Consider the following 20,203-nt stretch of genomic DNA (forward strand, 5'->3'; position numbering starts at 1 on the left):
AGTGACCGATCCCTTTCTTCCCTGTTTTATTTTTCCCCATTGTTGTTTTTTCATTTCCTTTGTAATTTGCTTTCTTTAGTTGATGGTGATTGGATAACTTTTTCAATAATAGCTTAAATTAAATTAAATTTACTGGCTTTGTTCTTAATGGCTATTTCTCTTTAAAGATTCAATTTTAAAAAATGTAATAAATAGTTTAATCCAGTGATAACTTGTGTGTCAATCAAATTTGCTCTATACTATTTTCCATAGCATGAACAATATGAAAGTACTATTGGATTCAAGCTTCCTAGCTATCGAGCAGCTAAGAAATTGTGGAAAGTCTGTGTTGAACATCACACATTTTTCAGGTTTGCATTTGTATTTTTAATTGCAGGCTAATTAAGAAATGGGTGTTTCTAAATCCACTTCTGATCTGAGTTGGATGAGATCAAATGTGGTCTCATACTTCAGACCTCCAAAGTCCTAATTGGCCAATGACTAGTGGTAGCAGGTGGCTTTGATTTCCCAGTATTTGTCTCTGAAAGTAGGTTAATATCATTAGCAAAGACTCTTCTTTTGTCCTCACAAGGGATGCACAACTCATCCCAAGCATGGAACAGCTGGTATTATTAGTCCTTGTCCTAATCAAGATACAAATGTGGTCGGTCCTCATTGATTACTTGTTCAATGACCATTCAAATTTACAATGGTGCTAAACGAACAGCAGTTACAACTGATCCTCATACTTAATAGCCACTGTAGCATCCCCATGTTCATGTGATTGTGATCTGGGCACGATTGTGCCATTGCAGTTACCGGCTGTCATGTGATCATGATTTGTGTCCTTTCCCACGAGCTTAGGACTAGCAAAGTCAATGGGGAAGCCAGCAGGAAGATGCAAGTCACTGTTACATGAAGTCCTCACTTAGCAACTCATACAGTCCTCAATGATGGCAACTGGACTGTTGACTCTAAAAAAATGCATTCGTGATTTTTTTTAAAGTTTTAACATAAGTAGGCAAAGACTACTTGTATTTCAAATTATTTTGCCTATTTATAGAATGAAATGGAACTTCTGTTACTAACATGGAACAAAAAGCAATTGCTTCAGGCAGAAGTGGATTGAATGGTGGGTGATGGCCACCATAGTCAAGGAAATAGTCAAGGAAATTAGTTGCTAAGGGGATGATTGGGAGGCTTGTTCTTTATTGCTGAGACCACAGTAGAATGTAACAGGTGCAGAGGCCAGTACATTGGCAGTAGCTGAGGGGAAGAGCACAAATCTTTGAATAGCATAAAATTGTTATCTACCGGTATATTCATAAATGAATAACTAAATGTAAACAGTCAGCTTCTCTCATAATAAGAATGAGCTAATTTGTATATAATGATTCATTACTTCAAAATATACAAACCTGGAGGTAGCCCCTGTTTCCAAAGTTTCTCTAAATAAGAAAGCTTTCACTAATCAGACCAATTATCCTGTACAACCTAAGCTGTCCTCTTGAGAGTTCTTCTATCAAACACTTGCCTCTTTTAGCTAAGCATAGAAAACTAGAAAGGGGGATACTTTAAAATCTCTTACCCAAAGCCCAGAATTTAATATAAATTGTGCTTATTTTATAAGGGGAAGCTATAGTCCTGTGCAATCTTACACATGGGGAATTTAATGAGAAATTCTCTTATTAAATCAGTGAAGCCAAATCTGTAAATATATTTTACCAATTGGAAAACAAATTTTTAGAAAACAAAGAAATGTAGCAATCACACATCCCACAAAATCTCATTCTGATCTATATTTACCTTTAAAAAGTAGAGTGAATTCTGGCAATTTGTTATCTCATAGCTTCACAAGCAAGAGTGTGCCTTGGGGTTCCTGCTGATGGATGTGAATGGCACTTATAGGGGAATAAAATAATGATACAATTAAGTTAGTACTCACTATTGAGTGGCTGTCATTTTATTTGAGTTGGAATCATATCCCTGGGTTGTACATTAATAACATTAGAATATGCATGTATCTTTTAGATTAACGTCAACTGAAGCACTTCCCAAGAGCCGATTCTTGGTGCTGGGTTCTAAATTTCGCTACAGTGGCCGGACACAAGCTCAGACCAGACAAGCTAGTGCCCTGATAGATAGACCTGCGCCACAGTTTGAACGAACAGCAAGTAAACGTGCTTCTAGAAGCCTTGATGGTGGTGAGTACCCTAAACTCTCTCCTCTTTATTATAAATTCCAGTCTTAAGTTGGTTCTTTACGGATACTACTGAGTTGGTTTTCAGTAATATTTTTCTTAAATGTGTAGTGTGTGATTAAAAAGTGTTATTAGATTCACATGGGAAGTTTGGGGAAAAAATGTGGAGTTGAAAACTGACATCTGATTCTTACCATACCCTGGCAACTCTGTTTATTTTGCCATGTTCTGGGGGTCATGAGGAAATAACTATGATCTCCTATGTGACTCATTGTTCCTTTTATGTAACATGAATGCCTCATGAAAAGACTTCCATGTTGGTGACATAACATGAAGACAAACAATTTTAAAACTTTCATAAAAGTAGCTTTTAAAACTTCCTTAAACACTTAACAATGCTTCTTCTAATATAGCTAACAATTATCAATTTTAAGAACCATTTCAAATTTGGAGCTAATTTTAACTGAAGGCAGATGAATATAAAATCGAAGAAATCAACAAAGCAGTTGTATCCAAACTGAAATTTAGCAACTTTTTTTTCTATATACAATGTTTTGTATATTCTTAACATGTGCACAATTTCTTCAGCTAAACGTGGCTCTCAAAAAATTCAGTTCAAACTCGTAGAGGAGGAGAAGCAGGAGGATGTGGTGTTGGTTGGGGTTCCGGAATCAGAACCTGTGGAACAATTTCAGGAGAAGCCAGGTATCACTGTGGGTAGCTGTGATTCTCTCTCTGTCCCTGTCTCTGCGGTGCTTTTTCTATCCTTTTGCGAGCGGAGACATCTTACCTGATTCTGAAATGCTTCACATGTTCTGGGGTATATTTTTCCTCCCAGGAAATCCACCCCCCTCCAATCTCATAAAGGAATAAAATGAGTTCTCGATGATTGGAAAACAAAGCCCTTCCTGTATATTAATACTTAAATTCTTGCATCAATAATAGAGCCACAAATCTCAGTTGCTTGAGAAAATAGTTTGGATCTAAGGTGTCAGATGAATGAAGGAGAACCACTTTCCGTATTCGTTATTATAAAAAAAAAAAACTTTGCAAAAGAGTTGTTCAGTCTCCCTGGGCAGCTGTATTCTTCGGTATGGATAGTTTGTAAGTGCTGTGCTGGAAATGTCATTTATACAATCCTAAAGTTATATTCAAAATTAGGGTATCTTTGGGTTTCTTTTACTGTAATTAAAGCATTATTTTTCATGAGGATTTCATCGTATTTTTAAAAACATTAAGCTTGTCTATAACAGTATAATCTGGCTAGGAAAGCTGTACAAAGCAAGTTAGATTTCTTCCAACACACATTTCAGAGCATATTTAAGGCATTAAATTCAGTCTCAGTTCTGCTGCTTTCACAATGCTTTTTTATTTTGTCATTCTTAATGATAAGACATATTTAGAGCAATTTGTTAAATAGCTTATTTTAATATTGTTCAGATGCAGTACAGTAGGATTATTCTTAGATATTTTCTGTTGTATAAGTCAGATGTCTAGATTTTTGAGAATTGGTATCAGTTTCTGCATATATTATTAACATTTCATATTATAAGACTGAAGAAATTTAATGGGAGAGTAGTATCCTTTTATAAACAAAGCAGGATACTACATATACAAACGCATACCCCTCGTTCTTCTGGTGTGTTCAGGTAACAGAATGGTGACAAGTTGAAACCTTCAAAATTGTAATATGTTGTTAGAACAGTGATATTAAATTTGCATTCTATAGTTTGTGCACAGTAGTACTAGTAAATCACTTATCAAATTGGATAGAGAAAGCAAGTAGAACAGTTAGATTGTTTATATTTAGACCTAATCTAAAGAGAGATTGCAAGCTCATTTCATATCTTTGAAGCAGTCGCATCTTTTTTAGAGCTGAATGACTGCTTTAAATGGAAAAAAAATACAGAGCAATGTGTCTATGCATGTATTTACATGCAAAAATAGCTAGACAGAACTGACTGAGCTTGGAAGAGGAGACAAAATTCTGTGTACAAGTTTGCTTTAATTCTTTGAAATTTTAAACTGCATGCATAACTTTTATAGCTATACATGTTCTAGACATAAGTACAATAAAAGAAGAGGAGAAAGAAGAAAAATCAGTTGTGCAGGATCTAGAGCCAAAATCGATATTACTTGAAACTATTCAGGAAGAGTCAGGTATCTCAGTAACAACTTATATTTTGTTACTAATATATTTTCGTTAGTGACTAATATTCATTCTTTATGATTTATCTAATCATTCACTAAACTTATTATAGCAATCAATACTTACCAGTAGTATGGCACATAATGGGTAAAGGAGGGCAAGAGGAGAAGGGGACGACAGAGAATGAGGTGGCTGGATGGAGTTATTGAAGCAGTAGGCGTGAGCTTAGATGGACTCCAGAAGATGGCAGAGGACAGGAAGGCCTGGAGGAACGTGGTCCATGGGGTCACGATGGGTCAGACACGACTTCGCAACTAACAACAACAACAATGAGTAGAGAACTCTAGGAAGCTTATTTATATGATAGACTTGAAATTGTGAAAGGGGGCATTCATAATTAAAGTTGCTCTAAAAGAGTTTATATGAGGTTTAGTCTAATTTTGATAGTATGCATGTGTTTTGCACTGTTTTCCTGCTCTCTGGAACATTGTCAGTGTGAATGAGCATGAACTATGAGTGGTAGCATGGGATAGATCCATACTGAGGGAAAGGAAGTGAAGTACAGATAATCCTCCACTTAAACCATTTGTTAGTGGCTGTTGAAAGTTAGGGGTCCTTAGCGCTCTCTGAGCTTGGTTGTTTTCTTGCAGACATTTCATTACCCAAATTAGTTAAAATGATCAGCAATAATAATGTTACCTAGTTTGGGTAATGAAATATCTGCAAGAAAACACGCATGGAGAGCCCCAAAGACTCCTCCTTTCAACCCTGAGCTACAAATATTCTCCTTTATTGTTCAAAGTTACAGTGGCACTGAAAAAAGTTTTTCACACTTTGCAGCAACTCTGTTATCTCATGATCAAAATTTGGATTTTGGTGATTGGCATGAATTTATGACTATTGTAGTGTCATGGGTTCACCTTTTGTGATCTTCCAGCAAGCAAAGACAGTGTGGAAGCCAGCTTCATTTAACAACCATGTTAACTAACTTAATAGTGATTCAGTTAACAACCTGTGGCAAGAAAGGTCGTAAAAAGAGGCAAAATTCAGTTATTGCTTAACTGAATGTTGGGCTCAATTGTGATTGTAAGTCAAGGAGTATCTCTATATACATTTGGGAATTAGGGAGACTTTAGTAGTGCCAGTTCAGCATTAAAGAACCAAAACAAAATATGGAAGAGAGAGTATCAAAGGCATTTTTTTTAGCTTGAGTAATATCATTTGACGTTGATCAAGTGCAGTATACTTGATTGATGAAATGTGTACTCCAACTTCAAATTAGATTTTGAAAATGTCAAACTTGAGGCAATGTAGTTTTTGAGATAACATTTTGAATAGTAATGAGTGTGTGAAATAAATTAATACAGAAGTAGCATGAAGTACTATTGCTGCTCATTCTTCTGCTGCCTTTAGTTTTCTTAGGACCCAGTCTGAATTTATTGTTGCATCTTGGAGGTGATATAATTTATGTTGTGTTTCACTGTCCCACTTAGGAGAAAGAAAACTGTTAAAGACTATTGTCATGTATTTTGGGCTTTTTCTGCACTATTCTGCACTATTCTCACAATATAGGACATACAGTAACTGAAACTTGCTTTTAAAAAAGCAGCCAGTATTAAGACTGGGCCACCCTTTGAAACAAAAATACTTTTAAAAAACAATATTTATAGCTGATAAGGATTTTATGTCCTGTCAGTAACTCAAGTGATCTTGTTTTGCATTTATCACTATGAGTAATAGCAGTAATTAGGTGATGATATATTTCCTGTGATAATTATTTTCAGCAGTTACCTACTTTGTACAGTGACTCTTGAAATAAAAAAGCTTTTTACATAGTGTGTTGTTCACTAACAATGTGTTGCTCTTGGTGGTATTAAATGTTTTCCTTAGCATTTTTCTTCGTGCATTATTTAAAATAAATTCTGCTTTAGACATGCCAATTGCTTTGCATATCTTTCTTTTGCAGTGTTGTGGCTTTCTTCTTGATTCTGTTCTGTACTATAACTGACGATATATCTATTTCTGCTTAGCAGTAGCAGTGGTTACACCTGATAGAAGCCCACGGCCTACATCTGCACCAGCTATTGCTCAGAGCCATGTTATTGAGCCAACTGTACCAGCCGTATCTGTCAGCAAAGAACCTGCAGTTCTTAAAACTGAAAAGGAAACAGTAAAAAAAGAAGTAAAACTTGAAGGAACTTTGCAAGATAAAGCCAAAACAGAACCAGCGGAAGGATTTCAGGTATGATGGTCCACCATTTTTATCATTATTGGTAAAGATGGTTTTGTTTGTTTTAGAATAAAGTAAGAGATTGATCCCACTCCGAGCTAAACCACTTAAATAGGCAGCTGGTAAAAGTATTTATCGCTTATTCTGGTTTTGTCCTCAGACTGAAGGTGAAAGGGCAAATTACAATGATTTCCAAGCACAGCTTTTACAACTTAAGAAAGTTTCAAGTCAAACATTCTTCTGGGTTTCCTTATAAACAACTCATTTTCTTAAAGTTGCTTTTACTTATTCAGTGGGTTAGATTTTGTCTCTCTATTTCATTACAGATTGCTAAGAGACTTTGTCCTGATTACACAGATTGATTTATTCATTTGATTTATTATGGGTGCCAATTCCAAAAGAATCCAAATGTTTAAAAAGTCAATACAGGGCTTAAACATATTTCTTCAAAAGTATGGCTTAGCTGCAGTTAGCTAATTCTTGTCATTGATGCAAGTGAATTCAGAGTTTGGAATAAAGCTACTGATAACCATTATTAAGAGTGGTTTCTTTATCATGCAATGTGTTAATAATAGGAATCAATAGGAAGGGATAAGTATTTAAGACATTTTCCAACTATATGCATATAACTTTCATTAATACTATAAAGGACTTGCTTGAGAGTTTCTTCAAACGAAAATCTAAAAATTATATAACATGCATTGTGTTATGCCCTAAATATGTGAAATGAGACATTATTTTAGATATATTACCTTTGAATTAGGATCTAAAGAGTTCATTATATTCATTGTTATTATGCTAGTAATGTTTTATTATCTTGCTCTATATTTTAACTCTTATTTTTGATTGATTTTTCATTGTGCCCTGAAATTTCTTACATATAAATTACAGTAATTGGAATGGATGCCTGTGGGTTTTCTCTCTTCAAATTCCATTCTTCAGACTAATAGAGAAAAAAAAATAGAAAACCTATTCATAATCCAGACTTCAGCATGAAAATGTCTAAAATAATATATTAAAAATTAATTTTGGTTAAATAAACTCCTTGATTTTATTGCAGTTAAATCCTATATTCTTAAATTTAAAAATAACACCTGATTGGTTTCAGTCGGATTTATTGACAATGAATGTATATAGTTCAGTTCGGCTAATATCTTATTATATTGTATTAAAGTTGACAGTTGAAATATAGTCTGCCATTGCTTATTAGTATTCAGCAAGATTTTAACATTTTAATGTTGGTTTTAAAACCTTGGACTGTTTAAAAATGAAAAAAGTGTGCATTCTCTCCTATCTTTAATAGCTACATAATTGATTCACCCAATTCAAACACTGAACTTGCAAACATCTTTAAGAAACATGTAACCAAAATGTATGGTTAAGTCAAACCAATGTATAAACAATGGATCCTTTTCTCTGCATATTGATGCTCTTGATAATCAGTCCTTACTCTATGACCAAAGCCATATGTGTAAGAACAAAGGAATTCAGAATTGATAGATTTCCCCTGCTGGGACCTTCTTTCTTCATTCTTTCCCCACTTCTATTAGACACTTTGTGTAAACAGTTTGGTTTAACACTCTTTTATTGTTTTCCTATAAGGTTTTTGGATTTCTTTTTCTGATTAGTGTCTTCTTATCTTGGCTGCTTCTGCTCTGATACCTTGTTTCTCACTCAGCTGATGTTCTACTGACTGTTTTATCTCTTGGTTCCTTGTTCCAAACCTGCTACCGTGCCCTGTGCTTGTTCTCTGTTACATTGGTCAAACCGGCATAATTCTCTTTCAAGCAAATTTTTCTGTAAGGAATGGATTTCAATCTAATCTGTTTCTTGAATTACTGCTCCAAATCATCACCCCAATTCATTTAGAACAGGGGTCTGCAACCTTGACAGCTTTAAGACTTATGGAATTCTGGGAGCTGAAGTCCACAAGTCTGAAAGTTGTCAAGGTTGCAGACCCCTGAGTTAGAACATACATTGCAACAAGAATCAAGTTAAATACAATGTAGAGATTTTCTCATGCTTCTTGTAATTTTTAGAAGCTCATCACAGCCAGAAATAACAAGAAGAAAAAGTTGGAACAGACTTTTTGAAGTGTATAGCTGTATGAAGTATTTTAAGCCTTTACATATTTATACTTATAATAAAATTGTTTTGAAAAATTCAAAATGCTGAATAAAATAACTATACGGGACTAACAAACTGTCAGTATAAAGTATGGCATTTATTTATGTCTTCATAAGAGTGCATGTTAATGCATGTTTACATAATGCTTCAAAAACAAACAGTAGTTTTTGAAGAAATGCTATCTTCAAAACACTATTAACAAAAAAATGTTTTTGCCACTTTATTTTTTAATGTAGGTGGGGAAAACGCATATCAAAATGTCAATACCCAGCACAAATGGCGACCAAAATCAGGTTTGTCTGGTTAGGTTGCTTTGTTTTCTTTAAAAAGAAAAAGGGGGAAAAAGGCTAAAACAAATCCAAATAAATGTACCCATTTTTTTTGTCTTTTTTTTTTAAAAAAAAACTATCATAAAACAGCAACGTGCAGAAAAAGAGGAAGACCCGATAAGAATGAGGAAGGTTAGCTGTTTTTTTCCACTTCCATTGAAACAATTATCATATCACTCATGCATATGCAACATATTTTTAAAAAGACAATATTTTGGTTTCTTCCTGTGCTTTTATCAGTTGATGCTTGTTTGTAAATAAACAAAATCAGAATTAGCCAAAGAATTAGTAAACGTTTCTTTAATTATACTTCTCGTTTCCTAATTATTTTGCACAAAACTTTCTATGAGGAGTCAACCATTTAAGAAGTAAAAAACAAGTATTACTGTAATAGAAAAAGCAAACAGATGTATTTAAATTTTGAAATATGTATTAATAAATACTAGTTTCAAAAATGTTTTTATGTACATTAGAGAGCCAGGAGGACGCTTCCACTGCTCTGCATAGCTATTGTGTCTCTGTGGAAAAACAGCTTGCAGAATGATGGAGTCATGATAACTGTCTTTTTAAAAAGAACCCATTACATTTTTTCGTCATTCATGAGCAGGACCATACACATTCCTCATATTCTCCACGTGATCTTAATGATTCCATACACTATGCCCCATTCGCAAATCATTGCTCTATGAATGTTAGTTTAACCTTTTTCGTTTTCCAATCTGCAAATACCTGCAAGAACAACCTTTTTAATTTTTGTGTGTGTGTTTTTTTTGTTTTTGTTTTTCCCCCCCTTTCTTTCACAGAAAAGATCAAAGAGACTAGATGGTGAAAACATTTATATAAGACATAGCAATTTAATGTTGGAGGTTTGTATGACTTTGAAGCTTCTTTCAGTTGCATTTGCCTGGACCACTACATTCTTTGCTAAACTCTCTTCGCCTCTGCTGTAGCATTTGTGTTTTTGGGGTGAAGTGTGTGTGCATGCTGTTGCATGACTTCATTAGGAATAGGCTTTTGCATGTCATAATAAACATGACATTATGCAACCATTTTTCTTACCTGTTTACATTGTTTTCTTGGTATCTGAAAATATGTGATTGGGATCATTCTTCACTTAAATGTATTTCTAAATCACAGCAACTCATTATTACACGATTTATGCATAACAGTCTCCAAGCATGCAGTTATATGACTGACACAAATAAGCAAGGTTGTCTGTTGTATTTTGTGATGCCATTCTGTAGGCTAGAATCCCAGAATATTTATATAATATTGAGTTCAATCAGAGTAGCAGACTTGCCCTGATCTTCAGTTTTAATTTCAAAGCCTTTTCTTTTAAAGTTTTTCAGGTTGTCTTCGCTTAATGACCACCTCATTCAGCAACTGTTTCAACTTATAATGGAGCTTGAATGAGTGGTATTTACAGCTAGTCCTTATACTAAGATGCTCACTGAGTATTTTTGTCACATCCCACATATAGGTAGCATGTCGTAAACTATCTCTACTTCTATCAATGCTGTTGATAACAAAACTAGAATGGTTATATACCTTCAAAGAAGGGGAAGGGGAAAACTAAACTTGTCCATAGTTAAAAAGTTCATGTAGTTGTTTCTTCCATCTCAAATGTGGCCAGTTTCTCAACAGCATTTAAACAGAATAATTCCTCCCCTTTAAATTTCCCAATAAGTGTGAAAAGAGAAAGTAGAATGTCATCACTTCATTCCTGATGTGCAAGATCATTTACTTTATTTAAACTGAATTGGCTTGATATTTCTTGTCATTCTAAGTGATAATTTTCAATTTCTTTGATTACATATATGAGATTGGCTGCCTTCACTGCATTTTTGCCTCATTTGAACATGATTTTGAATATAGTGAACATTCCAATCATATATTACTGATACAGGAGAATGTGTGTTTCTTATACTGATTCTGGTTTTGTGTGTTACTATCTTTTAATCACAATTTCAGAAATAGCATAGGAGATTTTTGTGCAGTGTCAGGATTTTTTTAATGTACTAACTAATTTTTTATTATTTCGTGCTATATAGCTTTGAGTTTGCTATAATGCAGAGCTTGGGGCAAAATTAATCTGGTGTGTAATCTAGTCAACATAGGATGATCTGGCAAGAGGCAGTGAATATTTCATCTATATCATTTTAATTCTTCTATAAGTCAGCTTTTTAATTTCTTATCTACTCTTGGCAATTTTTTAATCCAAAGCACTTACCTCTTTTTTGTAGTAATTTTATCATATCAGGTTCTGGAATAAATATGTAGCCCAATGACACTTTCTAATTTGTTTTCATATATTTAATTTGACCCTAACTGTATTGTTGAAAATATTCACAGACCATCATCAATCAGATTGATTGTAATAATTGCCCACTCTTCTTTTTCTTTCCTTTTTTGATTCTGTTTATGAAGTATTTGGATTGTCCCAATCTAATTCTAATAAATAGAAAAATTTTGGTCCAGAGAAGCCAATCATAAAGTTATATACTTCAAACAATAAGATGAAGACAGGGGAATTAAAAGTGCACTAGATACAATTAAACTTTGGTATATTTTTCAGTCATTTTAAGATTGCAATATTCGTCTAATACTTAAATTGCCACACTATCCTTCAAAACAGTAGCATAATTGATATTAATTTACAGGTAGTCCACAATTTACAACCATTTATTTAGTGACTGTTTGAAGTTATAACAGCATTGAAAAAAGTGACTCATGGCCATTTTTCACACTCCTGTGGTCACGTGATCAGAATTTGGATGCTTGGCAACTGGAATGTATTTATTGTAGTTGCAGTGTCCTGGAGTGATGTGATCACCTTTTGGGACCTCCTGACAAGGATAGTCAATAGGGAGGCCAGATTCACTTAGCCATGTTCCCAACTTAACAACCAGTGATTCACTTACCAACTCTGGCAGGAAAGGTCGTAAAATGGGGAAAAACTCACTTTACAACTGTCTTGCTTAGCACTTGAAATTTTGGTCTCGATTATGGTCATAACCTATGCTCTTTTGTTTTCTTAATATTGCAGTAAAGGAAGGATGACTTTACTTTTTATATAATATTTTTGAAAGGTCTCGTGTTTTAACAAACCATTTGTTTTAATTCAGACCAGGTTTTTTTTTACTGAAGATAGTAAAATAAAATACATGAAAATATAAAATGAATAATGCTCCTATTCAATAAAACTTTAAAAATTAGCTGAGTTATTAGTCTTAAAAACATTCAACATCAACAGTATAAAATGGGATATAGCCTTTTTTATATACTATGTTGCACAAATATTTTTATATTGAACATTGAGTTTGATTTTGAAATAGAGAAGACTGAAAATATCCCAGAATTTGCAGAGAGGTAAAATCCAAGGATTTTTCAAATGAAAATGTGCGCAGTTCAATTTTATTGTACCAAGCAAAGATTTTTCTTGTTTGGGAGTACAAAGGTCCATTTTCTTAAAAAAAAAAAAAAAAGACTAGTTATTACAGTGCAAAGCCATAGAATCAATATGTATCTTCTGAAGATACATTTGTCAATCTGAGGAGTGGCAGCATCAGGATAGAAAGGCTTCCCTGAGCTGTGCAGGCTGCGTCCAATCCTTGTAATAATAATAATAATAATAATAATAATAATAATAATAATAATAATAATAATTATTATTATTATTATTATTATTATTTAAACTTATATACCGCCCTTCTCCCGTAGGACCCAGGGCGGTTCACAAGGCAATTAAGACAATATAACAATACAAAAGTTAATAACAAATTAAAATAAATTAAATTATCCTTGATTGAATCTAAAACCCTTAACTCTAATTAAAAACCCCAATTACAATAGGTTAAAAATTAAAAGTTCTCAGTCCTGGCCGGAAAGCTCAAAGAGCCAGGTCTTCAGGTAATAAGGTCACGGGCTGAACATTTTGTGATTAAATACCTTTTCCCAAACATGCATATATGTATCCATAGACAAACCTTTCTTGCAGATGCACCAGCATATGAGTGATAAGCTTCTGAGATATGGATACTAATAAAAACTATTAACTCTCTAATCTGAGTTATGAAACGGTGTTGTCCAAATGGGATTTTTTCATGTATTTTATTAAAGGTAAATCACGTATATGAAGTAATGAAGTCATATTATCCTGGATAATGGTAACCAAAATAATTGATTAGCTTTGTTCCTTTTTTGCTCACTAAAATGGCTTTTCCCACCAGTGAATTTTATACAATAGTCAATTATGTCCACTTAATTTGGCAGTCTCATTCTTGTTTTTTTTTTTCCTGCCAAGGGTTAAGCTTAGGAATATTGCTCAATGATTAATCTTTGTGGATTTTGGTATCAATACTGTAATCACACGGATATATATCACACCAATCAGTTATGTCTGCAGCTGGTAAAAGCCTTTCAGATATAAGATTAACAGCAGGCAAAAAGGCACAAGAGCCAAATTCTATGACTGAGTTTTTTCCCATGACAGGCAAATTGTATCTTTTGGCTTGTGTGTTTGTGTGTGGATTTTTTATTTGATTTCCAAAACAGTGCTTTGGAATGTGGAGACATATATACAATTAACCACATCTTTTCCCATGATTGTGTAGCAATTCTGGAACACAGCCACACTGTCCCAGGAAAAGAAGCATCTCCTTTAAGCATTTGCATATAGACACTACTTGATACACTTGTGCATGTTCTGAAGCACCTTCTTGGAATCAACTCCAATGTATTGAATAAATCTAGACTCTAATAATATCTGCTGAGTGTTGGAAATGTAATATAGGTAACTGTTCTAAAGGTAGAAAATTGCCACTCCTGAAATAATAATTGGAAGTTTATTTTTGTTAATCTAATTTAAAAAATGTTGCAAATAATGTTGAGCTTTATTTGGAATATCCTGCACTAACCAGTACATTTTATATATCTGAGGGGAAAAAGAAAGAATTGACTAATTTTCTGCAGCATCAAGGGAAGCTATAGATTCGCTTCAGTAAAACTTTCTGTGGTTTGTGTTGGATTTCCCCCCCTAAAATAATAGGATCTAGATAAAACCCAAGAAGAAATAAAGAAGCATCATGCTAACATCAGTGAACTGAAGAAAAACTTCATGGAATCTGTTCCTGAGCCACGGCCAAGTGAATGGGACAAACGCCTCTCTACTCATTCTCCTTTCAGAACGCTTAACATCAATGGACAGATTCCCACAGGAGTAGAAGGAGTGAGTACTTATATGAAGCACTGGTGATTTATTTGGCTTTGATCTTCTCTAAGACCACTTTTTAATTCTCTAGGAACTGGAATTCCTCTTTGGGGAGAAAGGCAGACAAAAGATTAAGCAAAGCTGTTTAAGTGTTTCATTACTCTTTCTTGTATATTGGATGAGCTATTAACTTTTTTTAAAGCCAATTTTCTGTTAGGTTACTGTGGAAATTGGGGTTGGAAATCTTACCATAAAATATTATGGAGAGAGGAAAGGGGAGGGAGACACACAGAGAGAGATTTTAACCTAGCCAATTTCCATGCCTAAGTGAGAATTAGATCCTGGTTCTTTCTTCTCCTAGTCCAGAACCTTTGCCACTATACCTCTGGTGGGTGATACAGGGCAAGTAATTCCCTCATCCCTAGACTTGGAAATTGAAAAATATATATCTGCCAATCCACCCTGAACCAGCATGGTAGCTTATGCTCTTTATCCTTCGGTAAAAAAGTCCCTGCTAGGCTTGATTTGATATGATAATATTTATTTAATTATGAAATTTATAGACTTCCCCAATCTGCTATGACTCTGGGTGGCTTACAGAATACAACCATACAATAAAATACTATGAAATATGAAAATCATCAAACACCTAAAAAACCCCAAATCATTTAAAAAAAACAAAAAGTCATAGAATCATCACCAGCACTAACCCAAATCTTGAGGATTGAGCCAGGTCTTAGGGCTTGTTTAAGTAGAGTCAGGGTGAGAGTCTTAACAAATCTTGGGGGAATGGTATCCCAGAGGCAGGTGCCACGAGAGAGGAGCATCCCCTCAATATACTATAATAAAATACAGTGGCACCTTGGTACTTGTTAATTGGTTCCAGGAGGCGGTACAAGTACTAAAAATGAGTACCAAATAAACCCGCGTGACTAATATATGATCCTTTGTTTCCGCTGGAAAGGGTAGCAAGTCATGAGGCAACCAATAGTGACAAATTCTAGCTTGCGTGTTGAGTACCAAACAAACAAGTATCGGGACAAAATGTTCCTTTCAAATTTTCATGTCAAATTGAATTTTAAAACAGTTGGGTACCAAGGTACCACTATACAATATATAATAATATTGGATAGAAGGGTAGATGGATACATACATACATACTAAATACTTTTGGTACTAGACAGTTTGCATATGTGCTAGTTATGTATGTAGTGTTATGTCTCAGTTATCATTTATTGTCAGTAGAGGGCATTTAGTTCATCACTGTAAAATTGGAGTAGTAATTCTGTATTGTTGAAAGTATTAGAGTATATTTTTGCATTTTTACAATAATTACTGAACTTGGCATTACACTCTGCAGTGTAATTGTAGATATGTTGGATTAAACCTGAATAAATATTCATTAAAAATACAGATAACTATTTGTTATGGTATTTCTATGCTCTGAACTTGGAACATAGCATTGCTTTGAACTTCTGATTGGCAGTGTATTAATAAATACATCATATATACACATATACTTCTTTTGGAAACAAAATGAAAGTCATAGGCTATTGCCGCCTTTTGGGATTTTTTTGTAAACCTAATATATTTGACAACCTTGGGATTTCCTGATGGATTTAGCTTTTCAACATGAGCTGTGTTTTGCTGGGTGAAAAAGAGGTGAATTTAATAATAGTTTTCTGCCTGTGCCATAATAATGTGCATGAGAACTCTTATAAAAAATAGCTGTTATATAAATATGTGAATTTTTCTCCAGTCATTATAGATGTAATAATAATTTGTGCTTAATTTAAATGTAGATTCAATGCAGTAATCACTATTTTACCTTTAAACCATCTAGCATTGTTTTGTTGACTTGCTTTAAAATATCCTAAATTATTAAAGGTATGGGAATGAAGAAATTGAGAGGAAAAGGGTTTGATTTTGCAGCTGATTGCCTTTTTGTTGGAAGATAGAAGTAGCAATTGTTTAATTATTGTTAGTAACAATCAAAACAGCATGGAAGACCTTTTCATGATTAGCTCCTGAAGCTCTGATCAGAGTAAGATTGCTAAAGAATGCTATAAAGTTGACTATATAAAATTTTGTTCTGATTATATAAACATGGAACGAGAATAATGTATATTTTCTTATATGAAAGTTACTGTAATTTTAGGGCATTTCAGAAGAATTACATTTCTCAGATCATCAATATTTCAGATAATAAGTATTAGTGGACTTTTCATTATAATTAATTTTAATACACAGAAATCTCCAAGTGTCTTAACTTGCTTTCTTAAACAGAAGATACATTATGATTATTGGTCATAGGAATTTTCATTTTTTAATTTAACCTTTGTAATCTTAATAGTCTATAAACTAGGATTTAGTTCTGGTTTATTTGTCTATTTATTAGAAATACAACTGAATTTTCCATACTTTGTACATGTCCAGGTCAAGAAAGCCACATTTCAGCCCTGTGAGAGACAGGTCGCTGGGCCAGAGGTAAAGCTGCTGTTTTAATACATGCTTCCAAAGCAGATTTTTGTTACTGCATTGGTACTGGCAATCCCAAACCCTCAACAGCAGCTGTAGCATTGTTTGGGCTGCCTTTTCAGTAATGCCATCTCTCACAGCCTTCTGATCTAACATTTTAAGTGGATTTGCAGTGCTGCAAGCTTTTGCAGCTTTTCAATTGCTTCTTTCAGCGCATGGCTGGTTGACAAAGTTGCATGAAGATGTTGCCGTAAAGTTTGAGAGAGAAAAATTATGAAAGTGTAACTCTACCCTGTTCTTTTTATGTTGTCTTCCTCTCTTTTCATGTTCTTTTAATTTTCATGTTACTCTTGCATACTTTATCATTTCATTTTGCTGCCCAGTCTTCCAGCTACTTTTTCCCTGATCTCCATTACTTAGGGGTGTGCAAAGACTCTGTCCCCAAATATCAGATTGATCAAAGAAGACTGAATCAGCTGAGAGAGCTTAGAGCCAAATTTTTCCTGTCCTAGATAGCAACTTTCATTTGTCATACATGGAAAAAGAAAAGCAACTTCAGAATGCTCCAGCTTATGCTCAGTTTTCATATAATACTGCAAAATACTATTCATATTTAAATAGTTTACATGCTGATGTTATATACAAATAAAAAAAGAATAAAATTTTGTTCTTTGTAATCTTACTATTAGAAATGTACATTGCATTGTCTTTGTTTTTAGGAAACTGAATAATTTGCACCTTAATCACAGTGTAACATGGAGGTAAACATTATGGTATCTTCCATGACAATACTTTCTTCAGTATTCAAACAATGAAGTTTGTGCTATAGTTGAAATATCAGATCTAACAAACAGTACAATTTTGAATTTCAGTATAGCATAGAAAGTCACAACTAATATTTTGTATGATATCAGTTCTGTTTGTAAAGCAACAGTATTATTATTACATACGTAATTCTATACCTTAACACTCAAAGATGTATTTAACCCATGGATAAAGTTGATTTAGTGTGAGTTTCTGCACACTGTTCTATTAGTAATTCAAAATTTGTTTAGTCGGTCAGAAAGCAGCTAATTTCTCTGTGGAATTTGGTTTCCACTTTTTAAGATTAACAGAGGAGTTAGTTGCATAACTGGTACAAAACATATTTTGCTGTCATTCTGACAATTTCTATAATTTGTCCTTGCATATCCCCAAGTATCTTTTGAGCATTTTCCATCAGTCATTTTGTTCATCTCTCTGTCTTTCTTGATCTCCTACCATGAAAGCAGACACAGGAACACCCTCTGTTAGTGCAGGATGAAGATTATATTAAAAAGCAAGAGAAAGTTCCTGAGGGAAGTTTACCCCATCGAGCAACTGAAGAAATCCAGGCCAGAATTTCTATTCCAGTTCCTGAGGAGCAGAAAACACTCAAAACATGTCACCTGTATACTAACATTTTTTCTTTTCCACGCTTTCCTTTTCTGATGTCCTTTTTGGTGATCTTTGCAATGACTATGTGGTGGCTGGTTTTTCTGTGATTAAGGAACACACGGGCTTGTATGAAATATCAACAAAACTCTGCATCCTTCGACTTCTGGCTAAAGCTTCTGTCTTACTCTTTCTATTTTATTCTTGACTGTATTTGTATTTGTAAGAGACAACAGGGAACATCAGGCAAATTCCATTCTGACAAATTTTAACATTGTGCAATCCCTAAAAATCAGATTGTGTCAATGATGTACTTGCTTGGATGGCTTCTCTCATGTTCAAGACTCTTCATGTCTGCATGTATTAGTATAGGCTTGCTGTTAAAGTTGGATGTTGACCACAGGAGTTTGTAGAGGGGGGTAAAAGCAGTAATCATTGGAAAAAAATTCCTTCAGTATACCTGAGAATACCTGTTATAGACATTTTTAAAGTTGGGTCTATTTCCAACGTGTTTCATAATGGATTCTATATACAGCTTCCATTTAAAATTAAACAGAATAATGTTTAATTATAAACCAACATGATTTAATTCCCTTGGTATTATAAAATAGATTTTACATCTTGCTATTAAAACACTTTTCACACCTCTTGTCTTAAAGCAATTTCTTTGGGAAATGTGATTTTGTGCATCAATATAATGTAGTCGGGTGAATTATGATTTATTTCTGGGCAAGGATAAAGTGGACTTGCAGCATATGTTGCCTCACATTAATTGTAAGGGTAGCATATTCTTTCTGTGTCTGCCTATGTATTCCTAGATGCATATTTGTGAATCATGTATCTTCTCTGTATGATTTTATTTAAATGAAAAATTGTAACTTCTAGTTGCTGTTGAGATTGGGTTAGAATGGTAGAGAGCCAATAACATTGAAATAGTAAGCTATAATTTCAATTGCTCTCTTATCATTATTTTAATTTTTTTCTAAATTTTTATGTGCTTTTCTTTTTTTACAGAATATGTACTAAATTGTTTTGTTTTTCCTGCAACACCTGTCTGTATGAAACTAGTATGTTCTAAATGTGTGTGTACTGTTTGATGCATGATGTTCCTTATACTATTTGCAGTTATGTTAACACTTAACTGAGCATTATTTTAGGTAGAGGTTTTGACGTCTAACTATATACTCTGTTCATTTAAATCTTTGCATGTTGCTTAAAGTTTGAAACATTCAGATGTAAAGATAGTTATTTGATATCCAATTTATTGGTATAATTTTAAAATATAAAGTTCTGATTTTGACTCTTCATTACTGCATTATGCAAACATAGATGAATGGATTTTATACTCCTAGAATAAATTGAGGACAGCTTTCCAAATTTTTTGAGGGCAGAATTACAGTATTCAGCCTAAGCAGTTATAAACTTGAATCTAGAAAGAAGGAGTGTGACAAATTACTGAACAAAGTTTTAATATGAGTGAAGTTTAAATAATGTGATATTTTAAAATTAATCTTTAAAATGTTTATTACTTAGAATTATGTATAGTTGTGTTGTATGTGCAAGTGCAAGGTACATATGAGGTCTTTATCTTTTTGACAGTTTTGAAATTTAAAATTCTTTCAATTATGCAGTCATGTCTATATAGATTAATATTCATCCTGGGGGAAAAGCATAGGTCCACTGATTTCTGGATATCTTACCTGCTTTCAATACCATGGGCCATGATTGTCTTTTAAAGATGTGGATTTGAGCCACTGCTTAGATAGCTGTATTTCTCTATATACTGTTATTTTCTGATAGTGATGTTATTATATTGCTTATAGAACTTTCCTGTATTTTTCTGTATAGCTCTGTTTTGTCTCCCACATCACCTAAGACAGGGGTCCCCAACCCCTGGACCATGGACTGGTACCAGGCCGTGGCATGCCAGCAACCGGTCCACACAAACAAGCAAAGCCCCATCCACAGGATGCAGGCAGCACACAAAACCACACACTTTACGGTCTATGGAAAAACCTTTCTCCATGGAACCGGTCCCTGGTGCCCAAAAGGTTGGGGACCTCTGACCTAGATATTGGAGTGAAGGCCA

At 33.9% G+C, this 20,203-nt stretch overlaps 1 protein-coding gene across 14 annotated transcripts in view; it reads left to right on the forward strand.

The window, feature by feature from the left end:
- The window catches only part of EPB41 (erythrocyte membrane protein band 4.1), a 98,276-nt gene that overhangs the window by 60,365 nt on the left and 17,708 nt on the right, over nt 1–20,203 (forward strand). For 3 of the 14 annotated variants that reach the window (XM_083369057.1, XM_083369054.1, XM_083369060.1), the window contains exons 10-18: nt 253–350; nt 2,011–2,183; nt 2,768–2,884; nt 4,226–4,339; nt 6,359–6,570; nt 8,922–8,978; nt 9,105–9,146; nt 9,818–9,880; nt 14,062–14,241. In XM_083369057.1, coding sequence (XP_083225183.1) covers nt 253–350; nt 2,011–2,183; nt 2,768–2,884; nt 4,226–4,339; nt 6,359–6,570; nt 8,922–8,978; nt 9,105–9,146; nt 9,818–9,880; nt 14,062–14,241 — 1,056 coding nt within the window. The remainder of the gene's footprint in view (nt 1–252; nt 351–2,010; nt 2,184–2,767; nt 2,885–4,225; nt 4,340–6,358; nt 6,571–8,921; nt 8,979–9,104; nt 9,147–9,817; nt 9,881–14,061; nt 14,242–20,203) is intronic. The other 11 variants (XM_083369061.1, XM_083369059.1, XM_083369062.1 and 8 more) reach the window with 10 other exon arrangements.

The sequence above is a fragment of the Vipera ursinii genome (assembly GCF_947247035.1).
Source record: "Vipera ursinii genome assembly, chromosome: 9".
In the NCBI taxonomy this organism is placed as follows: Eukaryota; Metazoa; Chordata; class Lepidosauria; order Squamata; family Viperidae; genus Vipera; species Vipera ursinii.